This window comes from Mesoplodon densirostris, chromosome X, assembly GCF_025265405.1.
Source record: "Mesoplodon densirostris isolate mMesDen1 chromosome X, mMesDen1 primary haplotype, whole genome shotgun sequence".
Lineage (NCBI taxonomy): Eukaryota > Metazoa > Chordata > Mammalia > Artiodactyla > Ziphiidae > Mesoplodon > Mesoplodon densirostris.
The window spans coordinates 116,775,948-116,795,026 of NC_082681.1; the positions used below are offsets into that span (position 1 = coordinate 116,775,948).

General features: G+C 39.0%; 1 protein-coding gene and 1 pseudogene across 2 annotated transcripts in view; one reads left to right on the top strand and one right to left on the bottom strand.

Moving 5' to 3' along the window:
* Positions 1-19,079, bottom strand: part of POLA1 (DNA polymerase alpha 1, catalytic subunit) — a 300,188-nt gene that overhangs the window by 252,001 nt on the left and 29,108 nt on the right. For both annotated transcript variants that reach the window (XM_060087247.1, XM_060087248.1), the window contains exons 14-19: positions 16,813-16,951; positions 15,580-15,734; positions 12,044-12,128; positions 6,848-6,909; positions 5,291-5,380; positions 3,023-3,139 (exon numbers count right to left, since the gene is read on the bottom strand). In XM_060087247.1, coding sequence (XP_059943230.1) covers positions 3,023-3,139; positions 5,291-5,380; positions 6,848-6,909; positions 12,044-12,128; positions 15,580-15,734; positions 16,813-16,951 — 648 coding nt within the window. The remainder of the gene's footprint in view (positions 1-3,022; positions 3,140-5,290; positions 5,381-6,847; positions 6,910-12,043; positions 12,129-15,579; positions 15,735-16,812; positions 16,952-19,079) is intronic.
* Positions 17,365-17,680, top strand: LOC132482661 (cytochrome c-like; annotated as a pseudogene).

Below are 19,079 nucleotides of genomic sequence, written 5' to 3' on the forward strand. Positions count from 1 at the left end.
TATAGTTTTAGGAGGTCATTAAGTATATGGAAAAGAGAAAATAGAACAGGGTGAGGGGAACAAGGAATTTGGGGGGACTACATCTTAAATAGGGTGGTCGTGTAGACCTCACTGAGAAGATGCCATATAAAGAACCCTGAAGGGGGTAAGGAGTTAGCAAAGCAAGTGTTTGGATGAAGTGTTAATAACAACTCTATCGCCATAAAGATATGAATAGGAAAAGAAGCAAGAACATTGGCCCCTAACTCCAAACTGTAGCAGCAGAACCCTCCGGAGAGCATTATAACGGTACAGAGTCCTAAGTTCTCTGATGAGGAAGCATGCCGTTTTACTGATAGGCTTTAACTAAAATAAGATTTCAAGCGCTGAGCACTGTCAGGTTTAGGAAATGAAGGTGCTTCATCCAAAACCACCCAACCTCCCTTCAGTGAAGCAAGCAGGTAGAATGAGAAGTGACAAGCTTTACAAGAGTCACACGGGGCCTGGGTTCAAAATTTTAGTTCTTCCCTTTACTAGCTCTAAGATCTTGAACAAGTTCTGCCACCCCTGTGAGAATGTGCAATAAACCTGGAGCTACTGTGAGAGAGAACGAACACACAAGGGATGCTGCTAGTTGTCTTCTTACATACTCAGTGTCTGCTCCCCTCCCCTAACCCCCGTTCCTCCTTCCCATCTTCTTCCTTAACGAGAACCCGCAACTCTGCTCTTAGAGATGCCCAAGTGGAGCTAACAAACATGTGCTGTCTCTAGATTCTAAGAGCTAATTTTTAAACCTACCAGTGTTTTTTTAAGGAACCTCTATTCTGTACTCCATAGTGGCTATATCAATTTACATTCCCACCAGCAGTGCAAGAGGATTCCCTTTTCTCCACACCCTCTCCAGCATTTATTGTTTCTAGATTTTTTGATGATGGCCATTCTGACTGGTGTGAGATGATATCTCATGGTAGTTTTGATTTGCATTTCTCTAATGATTAATGATGTTGAGCATTCTTTCATGTGTTTGTTGGCGATCTGTATATCTTCTTCGGAGAAATGTCTATTTAGGTCTTCTGCCCATTTTTGGATTGGGTTGTTTGTTTTCTTGCTATTGAGCTGCATGAGCTACTTGTAAATTTTGGAGATTAATCCTTTGTCAGTTGCCTCATTTGCAAATAATTTCTCCCATTCTGAGGGTTGTCTTTTGGTCTTGTTTATGGTTTCCTTTGCTGTGCAAAAGCTTTGAAGTTTCATTAGGTCCCATTTGTTTATTTTTGTTTTTATTTCCATTTCTCTAGGAGGTGGGTCAAAATGGATCTTGCTGTGATTTATGTCATAGAGTGTTCTGCCTATGTTTTCCTCTAAGAGTTTGATAGTTTCTGGCCTTACATTTAGGTCTTTAATCCATTTTGAGCTAATTTTTGTGTATGGTGTTAGGGAGTGTTCTAATCTCATACTTTTACATGTAGTTGTCCACTTTTCCAAGCACCACTTACTGAAGAGGCTGTCTTTTCTCCACTGTATATTCTTGCCTCCTTTATCAAAGATAAGGTGACCATATGTGCATGGGTTTATCTCTGGGCTTTCTATCCAGTTCCATTGATCTATATTTCTGTTTTTGTGCCAGTACCATACTTCCTTGATTACTATAGCTTTATAGTATAGTCTGAAGTCAGAGAGCCTGATTCCTCCAGCTCCTTTTTTTTTTTTTTTTTGCGGTACGCAGGCCTCTCACTGTTCTGGCCTCTCCCATTGCGGAGCACAGGCTCCGGATGCGCAGGTCCAGCGGCCACAGCTCACGGGCCCAGCCGCTCTGCAGCATGTGGGATCTTCCCGGACCGGGGCATGAACCCATGTCCCCTGCATCGGCAGGCGGACTCTCAACCACTGCGCCACCAGGGAAGCCCCCTCCAGCTCCATTTTTCGTTCTCAAGATTGCTTTGGCTATTCGGGGTCTTTTGTGTTTCCATACAAAATGTGAAATTTTTTGTTCTAGTTCTGTGAAAAATGCCAGTGGTAGTTTGATAGGGATTGCGTTGAATCTGTACATTGCTTTGGGTAGTAGAGTCATTTTCACAATGTTGATTCTTCCAATCCAAGAACATGGTATATCTCTCCATCTATTTGTATCAGGTTCCTTAAAAAACTACAAATAGAACTACCATACAACCCAGCAATCCCACTACTGGGCATATACCCGGAGAAAACCATAATTCAAAGAGTCATGTACCAAAATGTTCATTTTTTGCAGCTCTATTTACAATAGCCAGGAGATGGAAGCAACCTAAGTGTCCATCATCAGATGAATGGATAAAGAAGATGTGGCACATATATACAATGGAGTATTACTCAGCCATAAAGAGAAACGAAATTGAGTTATTTGTAGTGAGGTGGATGGACCTAGAGTCTGTCATACAGAGTGAAGTAAGTCAGAAAGAGAAAAACAAATACTGTATACTAACACATATATATGGAATTTAAGAAAAAAAAAAAAGAAAGGTCATGAAGAACCTAGGGGTAAGATGGGAATAAAGACACAGACCTACTAGAGAATGGACTTAAGGATATGGGGAGGGGGAAGGGTAAGCTGTGACAAAGTGAGAGAGTGGCATGGACATATATACACTACCAAACGTAAAACAGATAGCTAGTGGGAAGCAGCCGCATAGCACAGGCAGATCAGCTCAGTGCTTTGTGACCACCTAGAGGGGTGGGATAGGGAGGGTGGGAGGGAGGGAGACGCAAGAGGGAAGAGATATGGGAACATATATATATGTATAACTGATTCACTTTGTTATAAAGCAGAAACTAACACACCATCATAAAGCAATTATACTCCAATAAAGATGTTAAAAAAAAAAACTACCAGTGGTTTTTACCAATAAAATGCTGAATTCAAAGGAAAAGGTGTTTAGTGCCAAAGTTAAAATGTCCTATCATAAGGCAACAGATTCCTAGTCAAAGAAGCACAGGGTACTCCCTGGTAGATACTTCATACAAAGATGCCAAATAGAGAAGTTAAGATTTTGAAAATTATTATTACCCCAAGCTTTGGCATGTTGGATCGCTTCAGCCGACCTATCTTGGACCAGTAAGGAACTTTGCACACATTAATTCTCTGCAGTAGCACTTCCAGTTCAAACCCATAAATATTATGACCCTAGTGAGAAAAAGAAGGCAGCCAATAACATTATAAGAAACGCAAATTAGAGGATTTATCTTCATATGCATAGAATTTCTTTGCCCTTTCTTTTTGTGGTCTCTAATTGAAGGCATCATGAGCTTACCTCCGATTGGGGTCCTTTCTTCTTCAGGAATTTATTCATCAGCAGCATTCATTAGCCTTGACATTAACAAGGCTGCTAAGCAGATTGCTGGAATAAACTTTATTTTATCCTAATTGATGCAAGGTTCATATGATGTCTTTTAATTTGCAACTCATGCTTCACAGTCTCATGCAAATTTTAATGTCCCATACTTTTTAGGTGATGAGTAAAAGCTGTATTCAAACAATTTCATCTTACTTCCTTAAAAACCAAGAACCCAGCTATGTTGCGTGACAGTTTACATAGACTTCTTAGAAAACAGAGGAAGTGCATCTAGTTTCTTCCCAAAGAACTGAGTTCAAACACTACTGATTTAGACTCTTAATCAATGTGCAACTAAATAAACATATACTATCACTCCATACTTCAAATAAGAAATTTGCTAAAAACATGGAAACAAAACTATCCCGAGTAAAAAAATCTCAAAAATATTACCAAATTCTCCATGTCTGTAATGATAATTCCCATCGTGTGAATTATGTTTATTCTAGTAAGTTAAACTAGATGAAGTTTAAAATAAATTAATAAACAGATTTATTTGTCACTAATTTTAATTAAAAATATATACCACTATATATTTATGGCAAGTTTGTCTATTAAACTAAGAGACCCAAAGGACATGAGGAAGTCTCATTTCCAAATTATCATGCCTGGGATTAGGGACTCAAACCCATGTCAGGATTCTGTCCTATTTCAGTTTGGATTTCTCACGAAGTCTTGGCTCTTACACCCTAGAGCAGGCCAGCTACCCTAGACTCCAAGGTTATCTCCTTGGGGTCCAAGAGAGAGACTACTAGTGGAGATTGGGTGAGGGCCTGGTGCTGAGCCAGAGCCCCACAGGAGGGCACTGTGGACAGAATCTTCCCAGCACTTTCAAGATGGCTCCTGAAATACCATAAGGGAAGTGGGTGCAGAGACACTGGTAACAACCTACAGGCTCTCAGTACTCTGGCTACACCATCTTCCAGAGAGGTGTCCAAGAGCAAAAATGAACACAGAAATATACAGCAAACATTTTTCACAAGGCTTCAATGTAACCAAATTACCGATATTACACTTAAAATATAGGCATTTATATGCTACTTCCCTCCAAAAAACCCAAAAGCACAAAATAATTTGATTGGTCCATTAACCCAGAAAAAAAGACAAAAGGAAGAACTCCTTGACAGGAGTCTACAAACTAAGGAAGGCTGGAGGAAACACAAAGCAAAATGTTGTTTTACGACTCTTCGGAACTGTGGCAAAGACAACTCAATGAATTATTACCTCTTAACTATTTAGTAGGAACATATTCAGTCATTAAGAGAAAAAAAGAGGGCCTCCCTGGTGGCGCAGTGGTTGAGAGTCCGCCTGCCGATGCAGGGGATACGGGTTCGTGCCCCGGTCTGGGAGGATCCCATATGCCGCGGAGCGGCTGGGCCCGTGAGCCATGGCCGCTGAGCCTGCGCGTCCGGAGCCTGTGCTCCGCAACGGGAGAGGCCACAACAGTGAGAGGCCCGCGTACAGCAAAAAAAAAAAAGAGAAAAAAAGACTCCTAGCCACGAGCTCTCAAAGGAATATGTCAGAGATCCACTGAGCTCATAAAATTAAAATACTTACACTTTGGGGATACGCACCAAACCAAGGGAATTCACTCCTGTGACATTATACTGCTGGGCCACTAAGCCAAAATTTTGGAGCTATTAACAGTTGACATGAGTTGACTTACTTCTGGGTTGCTCTCTAACTGTAAATAACAGGAGTACCCTAAACTTCAACAGTAATTCATGAGTTGCTTTTCTATTAGTGGGGAAAAAAAAGTATCTTGTAGTAGGTTGGGGTTTTTTCTCCTTTCTGTTAGGAGAAAGTATAGCAATTCCCACCAGTCCACAGGGTTATTTCACTCTGAAAAGATTCTCCACTGCTCAAAAAGTACCAATCAAGTCACACTGAAAAGAACTACGGAATGAAGAGCTTCCCCACAACATGGTCAAACATCTACTCACCACAATGATATCAGGATCAATTTTGTGAATTTTTGCAAGGAAAAAACCTAGCAGTGTTCTTTCTGTTGCAGCAATCTCAACCTTCACATTCTGTTAGATAAAAACATACCAGTCACTTATCTTTACTCTCAACTACTATACCTTGGCTCCTTGTTCAAGCAGGATAAGATTTCTTAGGGTTAAAAGAAACCATCCATTTCAAAATTAAATGCAGCAACGAAATTCCTGATTCTAGATTTCACAGTAATAGTTGCACAAAATCTCTGAGGAGCTCATTCAAGTAATAAGCATGTGAATGAAGCAAAATTTTAAGCGCTAAACACTATCGAGTGCAGAAATGTCCCTCCATAGGGACACACTTGTGTATCTGGACACATTTTATAGCATCTGAATCAGAGTACCTATCAAAAACATTACTTACTTTCCTATATAATCCCTGGTAGACTTTGTTGTTTATGTATTTACCACACAAAGAGATCCCAAGGACTGTATAAACTAATCCCAAATAGTGGTGTAAAAACCCATAAATAAGAAACGAGACTAAAAACAAACATACATGTAAGAATTAAGTGTCTTAAATAAAACCTATCTACACACAAAAGGCTTCCACTTGGATTACTCAATATAAATCAGGTATTCAAAAGATCCACTCTTATTAAGACTCTTAAAATGAAGTTGATGGCTATGTTTTCTACAACTAGCTCAGGTTTAAAAAATATCAGTTTGACTCTAATGGAATTTTCCAAGGTCATTTTACTTACTAATTCAGGGCACTTTACAAATAATAGCCTGATTCAATAGTACCCCCAGACTACTGGACTTCTCAAACCAAATTTAAAGTAAGTGGAACCTGATAAGGTTGCTAACTTTTAATTTTGGCAAGTGAAGACATTAAAAGAAATTTTAAAAACCTACATATTTACCAACCCAGGCATTTCATAAAAGAAAAAACATACTCTCCAAAAATAAAATTCTTCATACTGAATACATTTACTTTTATGAAAAACTCACATTATGCTACTCCCTCCCCCCCCATTTTTATTAAGGACTCGTGAAAACTTCTTCATGGAGTATACTGGGAGTTTAGAGATCACTGATCAATTATAGCCAGCCCACATCAACCTTCCCAATATATGTCACCTTTAATATCCACAGCATTCTCAACTTCTCTTGACTTCCTTCAAGTTAGCGGGGTGGGGATGGGGTGGGCTTTACACAACACTTTCCCAAAACAGTAATCATGTGATCATGCAATTTTGGAAAAGCTTCCAATTAAGTTATCTGAAGGAGGGTTTGAGACCACCCATCTATTAATAAAGTGTCGAATCCCATTATTTCCAGGAGGTGAAACATTTAAACACTGTTAAATAAAGCTTCTAGTTTTAAACTTCTAATACATTTTTAATGGGTTAATGCCACAGTCCAATCTAACAAGAATAGATCTAATAAATTAACATATAAAATAGCGTATTTCTACTAATCCATAGCATTCTCCTTTTCTCTTTTTAAACAAATACATATTTCATATTTAAAAGGAATAAACAGTGAGTTCTTTACCTTTTCCTTAATGCCTTCTTTAAAATCATATGGAAAAATACAATCCTTTGGTTTAGACACAACTGTAAAAAGGAAAAAAATAAAGATTCCAACACCCATCTTAGTCCAATTTCAAGTACACATACACTGCAAGTTTCTGAATGGAAACCATCTTAATAAATATAAATAAATTCCCCTTGATCTCTAAATAGTTGCCAAAACAAACTACATATCCTAAAATTCATATGGAACCACAAAAGACCCTGAATAGCCAGGGCAATCTTGAAAAAGAAGAACAAAGCAGGAGGCATCATACTCCCTGATTTCAAACTACATTACAAAGCTACAGTAATCAAAACAGTATGAGGGGCTTCCCTGGTGGCTCAGTGGTTGAGAGTCTGCCTGCCGATGCAGGGGACACGGGTTTGTGCCCTGGTGTGGGAGGGTCCCACATGCCGCGGAGCGGCTGGGCCTGTGAGCCATGGCTGCTGGGCCTGCACATCCGTAGCCTGTGCTCCGCAACAGGAGAGGCCACAGCGGTGAGAGGCCCGCATACTGCAAAAAAAAAACAAAAAACAAACCAGTATGATGTTGGCATAAAAATAGACATACAGGGCTTCCCTAGTGGCGCAGTGGTGGAGAGTCTGCCTGCCGATGCAGGAGACACGGGTTCGTGCCCCGGTCTGGGAAGATCCCACATGCCGCGGAGCGGCTGGGCCCGTGAGCCATGGCCACTGAGCCTGCGCGTCTGGAGCCTGTGCTCCACAATGGGAGAGGCCACAACAGTGAGAGGCCCGCGTACCACAAAAAAAAAAAATAGACATACAGAGAGCCCAGAAATAAACCCATACGTAACATGGTCGATTAATTTATGACAAAGGAACCAAGAATATACAATGGAGAAAGGAGAGTCTCTCCAAAAAATGATGTTGGGAAAACTGGACAACCACACACAAAAGAACAAAACTGGACCACTATCTTACACCATACACAAAAAACTAACTCAAAATGGATTAAAAACTTGAACATACTGGTGGTGCAGTGGTTAAGAATATGCCTGCCAATGCAGGGGACACGGGATCGAGCCCTGGTCCAGGAAGATCCCACATGCCGTGAAGCAACTAAGCCCATGTGCCACAACTAGTGAGCCTGTGCTCTAGAGTCCGTGAGCCACAACTACTGAGCCCATGTGCCACAACTACTGAAGCCCGCACGCCTAGAGCCCATGCTCCGCAACAAGAGAAGCCATCGCAATGAGAAGTCCGTGCACCGCAACAAAGAGTAGCCCCCACTCACCGCAACTAGAGAAAGCCCGCACGCAGCAACGAAGACCCAACACAGCCACAATAAATAAATAAATAAATATTTATTTATTTATTTGGGAAAAAAACCTGAACGTAAGATCAGAAACCATAAAACTCCTAGAAGAGGGACTTCCCGGTGATCCAGTGGTTAAGACTCCATGTTCTCAATGCAGGGGGCACAGGTCCAATCCCTGGTCAGGAACTAAGGTCCCGCATGCCATACGGCACACCCCCTGCCCCCCCAAAAAAAAGAAAAAAAAGAAAAACAACTCCTAGAAGAAGACATAGGCAGTAACCTCCTTGACATCAGTCTTGGCAATGACTTTTTGGATTTGACGCCAAAACCAAAGGCATCAAAAGCAAAAATAAACAAGTGGGACTACATCAAAGTATAAAGTTCTGCACAGCAAAGGAAACCATCAACAAAATGAAAAGGCAACCTACTGAATTGGGAGAAAATATTTGTAAATCATATATCTGATAAAGCATTAATATCCAACATATATATATTTTAAAATTCATACAATGAAAACAAACAACCTGATTAAAAAATGGGCAGGGGAGCTGAATAGACATTTTTCTAAAGACATACAGAAGTCCACCAGGTAGAGGAAAGGGTACTGAACATCACAAATCATCAGAGAAATGCAAAACCACAATGAGATATTACCCACACCTGCTAGAATGGTTATTATCAAAAACAGAAGAGATAAAAAGTGTTGGTTGGAGAGGATGGAGAGAAAAGGGAAAACTTGAGCACAGTTGGTGAGAATGTAAACTGGTACAGTCATGGAACAGTCATGGAATTTCCTCAAAAACTTAAAAATACAACCATATAATCCAGCAATTCCACTTCTGGGTATTTATCTGAAGAAAATGAAAACAGTAACTAGAAAACAGTAACTCGCCATTTGTGATAACACAGATGGATCTAGAGGGCATTATGCTAAGAGAAATAAGGCAGAGAAAGACAAATACAGTATGATCTCACATACATGTGGAATAACAAAAACAGAAAAGAAAGTTTTAAAAAATGAGCTCACAGATACAGAGAACAGACGGTGATTGTGGGGGCAGTGCACGAAATGGGTGAACGGGGTAAAAAGGTACAAACTTCTAGTTATAAAATAAATAAGCCTTGGGTATGTAATATACAGCATGGTGACTACAGCTAATAACACTGTACTGCATATTTGAAAGCTGCTAAGACAGAAAGTCTTAAAACTTCTCATCACAAGAAAAGAACAGTTTGTAACTATGGTGATGGATGTTAACTAGACTTATTGTGGTGGTCATTTTGCTACATATACAAATATGGCAACATTATGTTGTATACCTGAAAGTCATACAATGTTACATGTCAAATACACCTCAATTTTTTAAAAGTTTAGAAGATTAAATCTAAAAAAAAAGAATACCCAAGTACAGAGCCCTAAGTCCCTACAATTGTTAAAATTGCTTTGATGGGGCCTCCCTGGTGGCGCAGTGGTTAAGAGTCCGCCTGCCGATGCAGGGGATACGGGTTCGTGCCCCGGTCTGGGAGGATCCCATATGCCGCGGAGCGGCTGGGCCCGTGAGCCATGGCCGCTGGGCCTGCGCGTCCGGAGCCTGTGCTCCGCAACGGGAGAGGCCACAGCAGTGAGAGGCCCGCATACCGCAAAAAGAAAAAAAAAAAATTGCTTTGATGAAACATTTGCTATCCATCTAAGTCAGAATGGAAAATATTTAAGTCTTTCCCAAAGGAAATGCCCACCACCACCAAAACCTCAATCAGCATACAATGGAGGAACTCAGTCCAAACTTCTCAAAGTTAGGATAGTAAAGATGACCAAAGCTTCCCCCACTATACTCTCAACTCCTTGTCATTCACAACAGCTGTTCATACAGTGACATACTCAGAGGAGGTAAATGTTGAAATGAGCTAATGACTCTCTCTTCCACATATTTTCCAAACTATTCTCAACATGACTTTGTTCTGTGTATTCAACCCAACTTAAAGGGTAAAACTTCACAAAAATGACACATCACCCTCCCTTCTCTGCTTGCTTCCCTTGTCCCACTTTCCTAGTATCCAAGAAACCTGACAGGAGATGCTGCCCCAGTTAATCTCTGGTTCTGGGATGGAAAAGAACCCGGGAAGCATAACACATCAATAGTGTTGCGCCCTTATTTTATTTTTTACAGAAAAATGACTATTTAACTGGCCAAGTTCTCAACATGCGATACGTCATAATCCGCGGTGGAGACTGCCTCATGGCACGCAGAATTCTTGGAATAATTTCATCCACGGAATTGTATGCATAGCACAACCCAACTCCAGCATGACATTACCATAACTCCTCCCAAATAGGTAATCATTTATATATTCCTTGGCATCCTGCCTCATCACACAGAAAACTTTGGCCAGGCTTCTATGACAGGCTTTTAGGGTGACATCACGAAAAGAAAATAGTTACAGCATAATTTTGACCCAGAAAAAAAAAAACTACTCTACCACAATAGAGTAACCACCGGAACAGAGAAAAAGATATCAAACTGCCTCCCGACTTCTGCTCCTAGAAAAAAAATTAAACAGCTGAATAGGAGCAACCAGTCCAATAAAACTTAGGGTCCACAACTGACCAAAAAAAAACTTCTTTAGCAAACAAAAACAAAAATAAACAAATGGGACCTACTCAAACCTAAAAGCTTTTGCACAGCAAAGGAAACCATAAACAAGATGAAAAGACAACCCTCAGAATGGGAGAAAATATTTGCAAAGGAAGCAACTGACAAAGGATTAATCTCCAAAATTTACAAGCAGCTCATGCAGCTCAAATGCAAAAAAATCAAACAACCCACTCCAAAAATGGGCAGAAGACCTAAACAGACATTTCTCCAAAGAAGATATACAGATGGCCAACAGACACGTGAGAGAATGCTCAACATCACTAATCATCAGAGAAATGCAAATCAAAACTACAATGAGGTATCACCACACCCGTCATCAAAAAATCTACAAACAATAAATGCTGGAGAGGGTGTGGAGAAAAGGGAACCCTCCTGCACTGTTGGTGGGAATGTAAATTGGTGCAGCCACTATGGAGAATAGTACGGAGGTTCCTTAAAAATCTAAAAATAGAACTACCATATGACCCAGCAATCCAACTCCTGGGCATATATCCAGAAAAGACGAAAACTCTAATTCAAAAAGGTACACATATCCCAATGTTCATAGCAGCACCGTTTACGATAGCCAAGACACAGAAACAACCCAAGGGCCCATTGATAGACAACTGGTTTAAGAAGATGTGGTGTGTGTGTGTATACACACACACACACAAATGGAATGTTACTCAGCCATAAAAAGGAATGAAATATTGCCATTTGCAGCAACATGAATGGACCGAGAATATCATACTAAGTGAAATAAGTCAGAGAAAGACAAATATTATATGTTACCACTTACATGTGGAATCTACAAAATAACACAAATGAGTCTATATACAAAACAGAAGTAGACTCACAGATATAGAAAACAAATTTATGGTACAAAGGGGATGGGTGGTGGTGGGGGTATGATAAATTAGGAGGATGGGATTAACAGATACAAACTACTATACATGAAACAGATTAGCAACAAGGACCTACTGTAGAGCACAGGGAACTAGAGCCAATATCCTGTAATAACGTATAGTGGGAAAGAATCTGAAAAGACTAGATATATATTATATATAACCGAATACTTTGCTGTACACCTGAAACTAACACAGTATTGTAAATCAACTATACTTCAATTAAAAAAAAACTTCTTTAACAACGTGCACTAAGTATCTTAAAAACATTTTTTTTTAAGTTACTGATCCAACAGCTGGAGAAAAAACAAGAAAAATAAAAATTAAGCCATTAATAAACCAGCTAAAAAAATACATACCACAGAAGTGTGAGTGGAAGGGAGGCCGTGGGGGCGCTTTATCTAGTGCAAAGCTGTGATGCACCAATGCTGCTACAGCAATAATCTGCCAAGAAAGGAGAAAATCACTTATCAGATACCTACTAAGCAGTCTGCATTCTCACCACAACCACCGAGAATAGAAAAAGATACAGATTTTAATCGTAAGAATACTTTGTTTATTACGGAAGTATTTAAACAAATAAAAAATAGAATAATAAAACCAACTCTCACACACCGATCACCCAGCTTCAGTCATCAACTCATCAACAGCCCTACCCCACATTATTTTGAAGCAAAACGCATACCTATCACTTTATCCAGAAATATGTCAGCAGGTATCCCTAACCAAGGTTTCTCAACCTCAGCGCTATGGACATTTTAGGCCAAATAATTCTTTGCTGTGGGGCTGCCCTGTGCATTGTGGGACGTTTAGCAGCATCCCTGGCTGCCAACAGCACCGCTCCCCACTCCCCAGTCTCCAAGTTGTGACACCAAAATGTCTCCAGACATGGCCAAAAACCCCTTGAGGGTTAAAAATCTCACCAAATTGAGAGCCATTACTTTAAAAGATGAGAAGTTTTTAAAATGCAGTACAATCATCTCAGCTAATTCAATTAACAGTGTTTCCTTAAAATCATTAAATATCCAGGCAGGATTCAAATTCTCATGTTTTTCCAACTATCTCAATTTTATTTACCAAATAAGTCCATACTTTGCAACTGGTTGATATATTAAACTGTCTAAGTACAACTCCTCCCCATCTATTATTTCTTGCAATTTATTTGTTGAAGAAACTGGGTGGTTTTGCCCCATAGAGTGCCCCCCCAGTACAGACTCTGCTGCTTGTACCCCAATAATGTCATTTAACATGTTCCTCTGTTTCTGTACTGCCTGTATATTATAGATCTGAAGGCTTGATAAAAATCAGATTTTTTGGCAAGAATTCTTTGGAGGTGCTACTGATCACTGGTTATCACATCAGGTCTGGTTATCTCTACTCTAGTGATACTAGCAGCCTCTGAAAATCACTGCTTAGATCCATTATCTCATTAGAGATTGCAAAGTGGTCACATTCAATTTTTCCTTTATTTTATTTATTTATTAGCTGGAAAGCTTCTATGAAGACAAACCTCCCCTCATCGATTATTTGGTTACCTGAGATACAATATATGTTCAAAAAGGTCAAGATAAATGCTTGATTCAATCTCTTTATTTACCAGTTTTCAAAATAATGAGTTAGTTCCCTAGCTTTCTTCACAGGTGAGCAATGTGGTGCTGTGTTTACAGTATCATTATGAAGTCGTATGTTTCAATCTGTTGCAGTTATACTTATACATGCTCAAATTGTCCCATCTTTGGTGTAGGAAACTCTTCAAGTTTACTCTTGAGTCCTTCTTACATATCTTCAGTAGATTTTAGTATCGTCCTTGCTTTCTAGTATAACAAGAAGTTCCAGGCTTACCCTGGACATTTCCTGCCCCAAATCAGCTATTTCTTCACAAAATCCTATCTCCTTTCTGGGGAAATGGTATTTAGAAACCTCACTCTGGGTGCTGGAAGGATTTTTTTTAACTAATTAAATTTTCCCCAAACACTTAACTATTAAATATCTACTATATCAACTATTATTAAAAGATCAAATCACATACAAAAAAAAATGCCAAAAGGCTGTTAAAAAAGATCCCCATCAATGTCAAAGGATTTAGAAGCAAACACAAAGAAGCTCCCATCGACCAAAGAGAGACAATTTAAGCAGCAAAAATAACAAGAATAATTAATGAATACAATAGATTGAAATATACTAAGTATATATAAAGCCCATGAGTTTATAATGATAGTCCATAAAAGAGGAAGCAAAAATAAGTAACAAGAAAAATAAACAAATCATGTGTCAACAGTGCACATCATGTAGGTCCCCAACTTCCTCCTCAGAAAACTGGCAGCAAAAGAGAAAGAAGTACACATTTATCTCTTCTTTCCTATATAATGTATTGCAGCATAACCAAATAGTACTGGTTGATGGGGAAAAGTTAATTCTATAGAAAAATTTAACTAATAATCATTCTAATATTTCACATGCTTAACTAATAAACATGGAAAGGATGACGGAATTAGAAGACCATTTTACAACTCCTAATGAAATATCTAATTTAGGCAAAAATTACATCAGTGGTTCTCAACCAGGAACAATTTTGCCTGCAGTCCCCAGGGGACATTTACAGATGTCTGCAGGCATTTCTGGTTGTCAGAAGTAGGTGGTAGGGGAGATATGTGGCATTGCGTGGAGGCCAGGGATACTGTTAAACATCCCACAATGCACAGGACAGCCCCCACAACAAGTTCATTCGGCCCAAACATCAGTATTGCCAAGGTTAAAAAACTTGAACCTACTAATCCATCACAGCCCCACTAACAGTGGTTTGACCAGACATCACTTGCCTACTGATACGACCCAACATGAAATACACTGTACCACCTACACGGTATTTTGGCAAAAAAAAAGTTAAACCTGAACCTAATCAATTCAGCAGTGCTAATGAGCAGGGGTGGATACTTTTTTCTATAAAGGGCCAAAAAGTAAATATTTTAGCCGTTCAGGTCACAGAGTCTCTGTCATGACTACTAACTTTGCTGCCGTGGTACAAAAGCAGCTGTAGATATATGTGAACGAACAGACATGCTGTCTTCCAGTGAACGTTATTTACAGAAACAGGTGATGGGCTAGATTTGCCCGCAGGCCACAGTTTGCCAACCCCTTGTATACAGGAAGAAATCCAATGATACAAGGTAGCAAACAAATACAGGAAATGGGTCATTCTTTGAGACCACTAACAGTGATTCCTCAATAAGTCAGTGTCACTGAAAAAGCTGGAAGGGGTGGGAGGGAGCTGCTCACATTTAAAAGAGATTCAAGAAACAAAAGTTAAACACCGTCTGTGGATCTTGTATAAATCCTGACTCAAATAAATCAACTGTTAAAAGACATTTCTGAGAAATAGAGTCATGTGACTATGGACTAGGTATTTTAGCTGGTATCAAGGAATCACTGTTAATTTAATAGGGGTGATAATGGTATTCTATAAGAAAGTGTGCATGTTTTAAGAGATGCAAACCAAAGTATACAGGGGTAAAATGACACAATGTCTGAGATTAACTTCAAAATACTTCAGGAGGAAAAAAAAGAAAGGGGGCGATAAACAAGTGTGACAAAATCTTGTTAAACGGTGAATATGAGTGATGGGTATATAGGAGTTCATTATATTATTCTATGTCCATTTGAAGTTCTCCAAAATAAAAAAATTCTAAAAACAAAAAGTCCAGCAATTTAAGTCTTTAAAAAAAAAAAAAAACCTCCAACACCAGACAAATTCAATTCATTCTTCAAAATGGAGTTTGGCAGTGAATTAGTATTCTTTCCCTTCCAAAAAGAACAACCTTCCCTTATAGAAAAGCTGTACAAGTGCAAGAAGTATCGCACCTCTGGCATTGGTACAAAATCTGTCCTATTTCTTTACCTCATTTTCATGTGTCTTTGCATTCTGCATTGTCTTCATGCTCAAAGACATGACCACAAGTGGAGGAGGACCAACATCCTTAATTACGTTCACCAGGTCCGGTTTCAAGGCCATTGCCTCAACTTTACACCAACTGATTGGCTGATTCAAGAGCTCTGAAAAAGAATAGAAACAACAGATCAATAGCTATTTGCTGAAAAAGAAAAGTTACTATAATTAAGACATCTGTGATTAACCGAGATGGTCTTCAATCCTACCTTCTACTAAGAATGTCTTATTTTAACATCTAACTAAAAATAAACCACGTTATTGGACTGTATGCAAACCTTTGTGTGTGTATACATATGTTCATTTTCCTAGGAAAAAAGTCCACAGCTTTCATCTGACTTTCCAAAAAATCCAAGACCCAAAATAGGTTTGTAAAAGCCACAGCACTGCCTTAGAGGAATCAAAAAAAAAAAAAAAAACAGTTTTGGGACTTCCCTGGTGGCGCAGTGGTTGAGAGTCTGCCTGCCGGTGCAGGGGACACGGGTTCGAGCCCTGGTCTGGGAGGATCCCACATGCCGCGGAGCAACTAGGTCCGTGAGCCACACCTACTGAGCCTGAGCGTCTGGAGCCTGTGCTCCACAATGGGAGAGGCCACGATAGTGAGAGGCCCGTGCACTGCGATGAAGACTGGCCCCCGCTTGCCCCAACTAGAGAAAGCCCTCGCACAGAAACGAAGACCCAACACAGCCAAAAATAAATAAATAAACAAACCAATGAACTGACAAAAAAATTAATTAATTAATTTAAAAAAAACAGTTTTAAGAGATTCATGAAGACAAAACAAAGTATCACAAATGCAAGTATTGAAAAACATCAGGTAAGAGACCATACATGCACTATCCACACCAGGCAGTGATGTTCTGCTCCTTCAAAAGTCAGCAGTTCACTATGTAGAACAGCTGAGCCACATCAGCCAGGTCGGAAGTCCACGCTGACAGCAACACAATGAAGGATGCATCCAAATGCCCGAGTAGGCTAGCTAAAGCCTCCCTCCCACTAAAATGCTAAGCACCACGGTGAAAGAGTGATTTCAAAAGTACTTCCTATACTCACTCAAGGAAAACCTTAAAGAAACAAACATTAAAAAGGAAGTGGTCGCACTGAAATTGAGTCCAATTCTTTAACTTCTAGAAACCGCATCTAACAGCAATTTACTTAGCATTCTGAAAGTAAATTTTCCCTTACGTGGATTTTTTACTTCGAGCCAACAAGGTCCTTTGATCTTTCTGTTCATCAAGAACAGTTCCAAGCTGGATGTGTTGGTCCCAAATACATGAGAAAAAGTTTCTCCTTTCAAATCCTGAGGAAGCTGTGGCATTTCAGCCTGAAAAAGGCAAAGACAAAAAGAAAATTCTTTTTTTTGTTTAAAACTATTACTTCACATTTTCCAAAGTCTACATTTGAAATAAACAAAAGTCTCTCTATGAACCACCAGAAGAAACCCCTTTGATATATATGAAATGTAAGTTGCCACAAATGAAATCCGTAACAATTCACAGTAGGAAACAAAAACAATTCACAATGACAAAATAATGCATCTTGATGACACCCATTAGAAGAAAAATGGGCCAAGAAGCTCCCGCAAAAGAGGATTTCTGTCCAGAGCTGTACATGCCTTACTGATAAAGAATAGCCAAATAAGTACAACTCCATTAGAAGAATGAAAGCAAGAGAGCGGGACATTTGGCTTGCGAGCGGGAACCTCTTAGTCGTGCACGGAGAAAGAACAATTTAAAAATGGGTGATGTTGAGAAGGGCAAGAAGATTTGTGTTCAGAAGTGTGCCCAGTGCCATACTGTGGAAAAGGGAGGCAAGCACAAGACTGGGCCAAATCTCCATGGTCTGTTCGGGTGAAAGACAGCTCAGACTTTCAGATTCTCTTACACAGATGCCAACAAGAACAAAGGCATCACCTGGGGAGAGGAGACGCTGATGGGAGTATTTGGAGAATCCCAAGAAGTACATCCCTGGAACAAAAATCTTCTTCGCTGGCATTAAGAAGGGAGAAAGGGCAGACTTGATAGCTTATCTCAAAAAAGCTACTAATGCGTAATCGTTGGCCACTGCCTTATTTATTGTGAAACAAATGTCTCATGACTTTTTATGTGTACCATATTTAAATTGATCTCATACACTAGAATTCAGATCATGAATGGCTGAGGTAATATTTCTGTCCTGATTTAAATAAGATTGGCTTGTGGCTAAATGAATATAGTCAGCTTTTTGAATTTTGATAGTAATTCTGGTTCAAAAAGTACTATCACTGTTTTCCCCTTCTAAAGAGATGATTAAACTTGAATAAGGAATGTTAAACTTTTCAGTGATACGGTGAATGCCTTCTCAAACCCTATAGGAGATTGGTTTTATATTTAGATTTCTATAACTGGTTACATTAATATATTTAAATACTGAGAAGCTCACTTAACTGTCTCATAGACCAGCAAGATTCACCTGTGTTTCAAGTTGTGTTCGTTTGCCTGTTAAGGCAAGGGCTGAAGATATACTGAAAACGTCCACTGTATCTTTTTGGTCTTAACTATGCCAATTTAATTTAAATTCTCCATCTAAAATATTGCGTTTTACTTAATGAAAGGAATTTTAGTGTGGTTTATGTATAGCATCAAATAAAGAATATTTAGTACCTCTCACATTTTATAGATGATCTTTAAGATCAGATGCTTTTAAAATTCACTGTGACAAGATATGCTAGGAAACTTGCTTGTGAATTCTCTACAAAGTCAGACTAAGTTATAATTCAGGATTGTCTTTTAAACAGGTATTCAGAAACACAACGGTAGAACTACTGTAGATGTGTGATGGGCAATGGTGCTTTTGCCAACTCAGAAGGCTTAAGGTAGAGAAGCTTTATCATTAGCACAAATTTGTAAATTATCTGATCATAAGGCTTGAGAATTAAAAACAAAGTCACAGATCAAAATAAATAAATAAATAAAAGCAAGGGAGTAGGACTCATTCAAAATGCTTCCATGGAGAAAATTTTTTATGGAAGACAGTGTTTTATTTTTCTTTTCATAAGAAATATTCATGTTCTCAAGTTCTATATATATTGCCATGTGTGCTCTGATGAATACAGCCTAAACAAACCGATAATAAATTCAGTAATTTTCCTACGTTATCTGAGCAAAAAATAATGATACTGGTTATCATCTTCCTGTTGATGCTTGAAACAGTTGCTGCTTATAGAGCAATTTAAGACCAGGAATAATTACTAGTGCATCAGTTGAATGCTACATACATTCCTCAGATTAGAAATCCACAGCTAAAATTATCAAGTCATAAGCAATGTATTTCATCACAACTTTATTAATAATTTACACATGGCATGCAAGAAATGTTATTTCAAATTCATTTCTAAATAAAAGTTTTGACAATTACAAAAAATGCTTCCATGGTACTTTTCATCACCACTGTCAGAGATATTTCTTAAGTTT